This window comes from Solanum lycopersicum, chromosome 2 (genome assembly GCF_036512215.1).
Source record: "Solanum lycopersicum chromosome 2, SLM_r2.1".
NCBI classification, from domain to species: Eukaryota; Viridiplantae; Streptophyta; class Magnoliopsida; order Solanales; family Solanaceae; genus Solanum; species Solanum lycopersicum.
This window is the reverse complement of record NC_090801.1, coordinates 51,051,266-51,057,265: the sequence shown is the minus strand read 5'-3', so window position 1 is coordinate 51,057,265 and position 6,000 is coordinate 51,051,266. Positions and strand designations below refer to the sequence as shown.

The following is a 6,000-nucleotide window of genomic DNA, read 5'->3' as shown; positions in this document are numbered from 1 at the left end:
TGATCTTTAGCAATAATAATTTAATTATCATTAAGTATATATTTATAAAAGCAATTAATATTTTTTGTAAATATCACTAAATTATGTAGCATTATTGAATCTAATAACAATTAACCAATATCGATACAAACTTCAACATTCTTTATTAATGTGCATTAGTGCACCTATAAGTTTTATTGGAATGATAAGTTCGATTACTGGAGGAATTTTTTTTTAAATATAAGTCCATTTGAGAGAAAAGAAAATTAACAACCAATTCATTAAAAGAGCAAAACTTGTAATTTCATGTAAGTTTTGAGCAAATGATCAGTAATCTATTTATTCATTAACTCAACTTATTTTAACTCGTTTAAATTTAATCCAATTCGACCATTTAACACCTGAGATACACTTAGAAACCATTGGAAGAGATGGCAATATGGATATTTGTTAGAAGAAGTGAGGTTTATTTGAGAGAGGGTACCTTTATAAATAATGTCACATGAGGTCTATACTCTTCCAAAGTCTTAATTAGACAACAAACACCTTATTCTCTTCATCACTCCACAACTAGCTTTTATAATAACTATAATAAAAGTCCTCACCATTGTACTCTCTCTCACACATTTATCCACTTTCATTTCTTCAACATAAAGCAAAAAAGTTAACATGAATAATGATAATCAAATGTTACACATTTCTCAGTACTATTCTGGTATCTACACTCAACAAGGTTAGTACCATAACTACTTTCTCTTTAGGATTTAACTTTATAGACACTAATCTGTCTTATTTTTCATGCTATTAATTCCCTTTTGTAACGAATAGTTATATGAAAATATAATTTAGATGGTCTGATAGTATCGTCAGTACAAATTACTTATAACTCATAAAAATATTGTCATGACTTGATTTTAATTAATTTTTGTATTCTTGACAATATCTCCTAAAAGGTAACTATAGATGAAACGATAGATAAAAGTGAAATTCTTAGTTGTATACTAATATGTAGTTGAAGAGATTTTTTTTTACAGTATCAGTGTATATAAATTACAGGAGAGGGAAAAGCAAGGAGGAGAAGAAAGAAGAATAAAGGAGATGATGTAAACGGGGCGATGATGATGATGATGAGGAAGAGGAAATTAAGTGACGAACAAGTGAATTTACTTGAACAGAGTTTTGAACACGAACACAAATTGGAGTCTGAGAGGAAAGACAGACTTGCCTCGGAGCTAGGACTAGACCCGAGGCAAGTAGCCGTGTGGTTCCAGAATAGAAGGGCTCGATGGAAGAGCAAGAAACTAGAGGAAGAATACTCTAAGTTGAAGAATGAACATGAAACTAACATTGTTGACAAATGTCGTCTTGAAAATGAGGTCCGTGGATATTTCTCTCTCTTTCTTTTTCTATTTCGAGTTTAATAGCTATATATAGACAAAAAAAAAGTCATATTACTCAAAAGATAATTATTCATATTTTACCAAAAATCGAAAACCTAAGTACCAAAAGATTAATAACAAACGTTTATGTGGTCCTAAAAGTATATTCCATCTATTCTATTTTAAATATGGTATTATTTCATTGAACCCAAAATTTAAAATAGTAATTTAATTTTGATTTTATGTCATATTAGAAACGGTGAAATTAGAATATAAAAAAATAATTTTGATTAAGAAAAGAACATCACCTTTTAAAATTAAATTTCAATTTTAACAGTTTAATATATTAGTTCAAAATCGATAAATATTAAACAATGTCTAATAAATTATAACGTTCAAAAATACGAATATATTTTTTTTCTTTTTAGTGGTTAGTATTTATTTTACGATCTCACTAGTTTGATCATCCGTACACTATTCTTAGATTAGCACATGCCAATATGCTCTTTCTACACACGTGGACGTGCCATATTTTGAAATCCAATCTAATCGAATAATGTACTTTTTGTGATGAGAAATAATTTTTAAAAAAAGTTTAATTTAGCGGACGCAAATATTTTAACTACATATTCATGCTTATTAACAAAAAAATCGTTATTTTCTTAAATTATATGTCCAGTTAGATCAAAATACACTTTCATTCTTTTATCGTGATCGATCGTCACAGTATATATGTTAAATCCTAAATGAGACGATCTTTTGGTACAGGTATTGAAGCTAAAAGAACGAATGTGTGAAGCGGAGAAGGAGATACAACGGCTGTTGACGGAGCGATCCGACGGCGTTTCGATCAATAGCCCTACAACTTCATCACTCTCAATGGAAGCAGCCATGGATCCTCCTTTTCTTGGAGATTTTGGGTTTGATAATAGTTTTTATGGGCCTGGTCATGATGGAATGGAATGGGTTAATAACTTGTACAATATGCCATATCATATGTGACCTAATAATCACTAGCTAGTAGTAATATTTTATGTTTGTACATTATTTTATCCTTTGTATTATTATTAGTGTGCAATATTAATGTTAGTAAAATGACTAGCGAGATATGAAATATATATTAACTTTGCTTTTGAGTAATATTTAGTGTATATGTATGTTGCAATAATATTTAATTTCGTCATCTTCATGATTTGAGTCGATTATATGAATTCTCATTATGACTATTGTATATTTTATGTATATCACATATATTACACAATATATAATTAAGGATGTCGATGAATGGATACGACTCCCTTGGGACTTATAATTATATGAATTCTTATCAAACTGTGAAGTGCATGCACTCATAAATAATTCTTATGCTCCAGTGAACAAAATAAAAATTCTATTGAGGCTTTTTAAAAGATTAAAAATTCAATTTTCATTGAATTTTGTGATTTGTTGAATTTTTTTTACAATTTAAAGATTGAGGTTTGTTAAGGATATCATTTCGAAATTATTCAGAATTTTGAAGCTATTTAATGAAAATTTAACTCATTTTGGATGAATTCTCGATGCTGATAGTTTGTAGAAGATGAAACTCAATTTTTGTGTATGTACTAATTTTGTATGATAATGTGAAAGTGTATATAATCACATGTTATATTTTATTCTATACTTACACATATATACATACTACATAAATATGTTATTTAACTTGACCGCATTTCACATTTATGCACTTCAAATTTGAACGTGTAACTTGGTATAAAGTCGAACAAGTAGGCACATGAATCACATATGAGACATAATACACGTAAGACGCAAATTGTCACGTAGAATGTCACATAGGACGTGTGTGTTTATTTATTCAACCATATATAAGTTTATGTGTCTACTTGTACACATTAAAAGTTGAAGGATATAAATGTAAAGTGAGGCCAACTTAAAGGACATGTTAATCCATCTGTCCCTATTTAGTTGTCCATTTTATAAAAGACACACATATTAAGATAACAATAATTAACATAGCGAAGTTACAATCTTACCCTTATTAAATATGGTTTCAAAAAGTATGAGTTAAAACTATGAAATTTTCAAAAAGTTTTAAATGAGGGTATAATAGAATCTTTTTTTTTGTTCTTTCTTGATTTGTCAAAATAAACAAGTAAATAGGGACATTAAAAAAAGAAATATGGACAAGTAAATAGGGACAGAGGAAGTATTTATGTATTATACCCTTTTATATATAACTGTTACATTATCTACAAATAAACACATAGTAATATTTTGTTTAGTGTGTATATTAATACATAAATATTGTTGCGGGAAAAAGAAGAAAGAAAAATATTGTAAAACTTCACTAAATCAATATAGGTCAAATCATGAAATATATTTATTTTATAGAGTTATTTTTTAATTGATAAATTTATATTTATTAATTTCAAGAGTATTTTGAGATTCAATGAAGGTTAATTTTGATTAAATAAAAGGTATTGTATTTATTAATTTATATATAATATTTATTGAATTCACATAACAAAATAAATTTATTATAAAGTTAAAGATGATACAATATCTTTGAAATGAGTTACCTGTAAGGAAGTATCTATTGCATTTTGAGCTCATCATGCAGTTCGAAAAGACAATGTTAGAACTTTTTGATACAATAAGAAAAATTAGAGATGAACTTCAACTAAATTTAAATTTTAACTAAAAAAATGACAAAATAGAATTATATTTCACTAAATTGTCTTAGATATATTTGTACTTTTAATGAAATTAATTTATGATAATAATGGGACCATACACTTATATAGGGATTTTCGAAAAATATATTATCTTACCAAAATGAGTGATTTTTTCATTGGCCCAAGTTAGAACCGAAGAAAAATATTATCTTAGAGGGATTATTAGTTTACGAGTATTAATTAGTGAGGTTATAATGTATAACTAAGTGGAGTAATATTTTGTGTTGATTTATATATATATATATATATATATATATATTCTTTTAAAAGAAAATCCCTAATCCAAGATGTCGTTGCATTTTATTAGTCAGAGCCTGGAACCAAAAGGGCAAAAAAAATTATCAAAAATTTCAAAAGAGCATATCAATTTTTTTTAACCAAAAGAGTAAAATCGCTCCTGATGAATCAATTTTGTTCTGACAATTTTCTTTTAATATCACTGCGAATGCAACGTTTTTTTTTTAAAAAATTGAAATTGAAATCACTGCAAAGTTAATAGAGGCAGGCAACATTTTGGTCTGCCCCTACAACATTTGTTAAATTTTTTTTTTTTGACAAATTATTGCTATGGCAACAATTTAAGGAAAAAAGAATTTTTTTTGGATGACAGCGATTTCTGTGTATTTTTTAAAAAAATTAACACATTAATTTTGTCAGAAGAGTCAAGAGCGATTTTGCCCTTTTCTTTAATAAAAAAAAATTAATATATCTTATTGAAATTTTTGACAATTTTTTTTACCCTTTTAACTTCGGACTCTTATTAGTCATCTATAATTTATATGTTAGTTTAAAATTTATATGGAGGCTTTCTGAAAGATTACAAATTTCCCTAGATTTTGTGATTTGTTGAGCTTTTTTTTTTTACAAATTAATGACTGTGGTTCATTGGAGATGTCATTTTGAAGTTGTAATTAAAATTAGAAGATATTCCATGAAAATACATTTTGATGGTACTTCGTGTTCAAAGTTTGTAGATAAAATCGTTTAAACGCATGTATACATATTTCTTATACATTTTTATAAAACGATCATAGATTATCTATAACAAGTATTTAGTGTTGTATAATATATTGTATTTGATGTGCATAAACACTATTACAATTTTTTTTGTTTTTAAATTACAGGTTTAAGGTAGACATATAGCTACGTGAATGTATATGTTTGAGAGTATTTTTTTAAAGAAAATCTTATTCATAATCTCCCTTGCATCTTATGAGTTATATATAAATCTGAAGTTTCAGTAAAATATATAAATAAAAAAATAATTACTGAGCTTTTTGAAAAGCTTGACAATTTATTAAATTTCATGATTTGTTGAAATTTTGACAATTGATTTTTCAGGTATGTTGGGATGTTATTTTAAAATTATGGTTAGAAATTAAACTCAATTTTCCCATAATTTTGTATACTTGTGTTAAAGGGTGTATAAACACATTATCTTGTATACACTTTTATATATGTTTATACAAGACCGATACATTATCTATATAAGTACAATGTACTATTGTATAATATTGTATTACCATGTGTATAAACATAGTTGCATAAAACAATTAGCTACGCAGGTATAAGCTAAAAATGTTGCTACCATGAATTTTATATTTTATGAATTGTATTTTTTTTTATATATATAAAGAATAATAATATTAAATCATTTTTATTAGGCTATCTCCAATCCATCTCTATTTTACTTTTTATTCTCTATATTTGGAGAGTAAAATAGAGAATGGACACTCCAATCCACCTCCATATCACTCTCTATTCTTCAAATTTAGAGAGTTGAATAGTCGTTCTCCAAATTTGGAGAACTACTATTAATTTTTTTTAATTATTTCCATTACTTTCCAATTAACATATTAATTTACATATAGTTTCATTAATTAAATATCTAATATTCATACATCATT

The 6,000-nt window shown here is 26.4% G+C and overlaps 1 protein-coding gene across 1 annotated transcript; it reads left to right on the top strand.

Moving 5' to 3' along the window:
* Positions 1–451: 451 nt before the first annotated feature.
* On the top strand, positions 452–2,498 carry LOC101261778 (homeobox-leucine zipper protein ATHB-40-like). Its single transcript, XM_004233460.5, has 3 exons — positions 452–712; positions 1,036–1,355; positions 2,127–2,498. Exons 1-3 carry the CDS (start codon positions 649–651, stop codon positions 2,358–2,360), a joined length of 618 nt encoding a protein of 205 aa, XP_004233508.2. The 5' UTR covers positions 452–648; the 3' UTR covers positions 2,361–2,498.
* Positions 2,499–6,000: the final 3,502 nt, after the last annotated feature.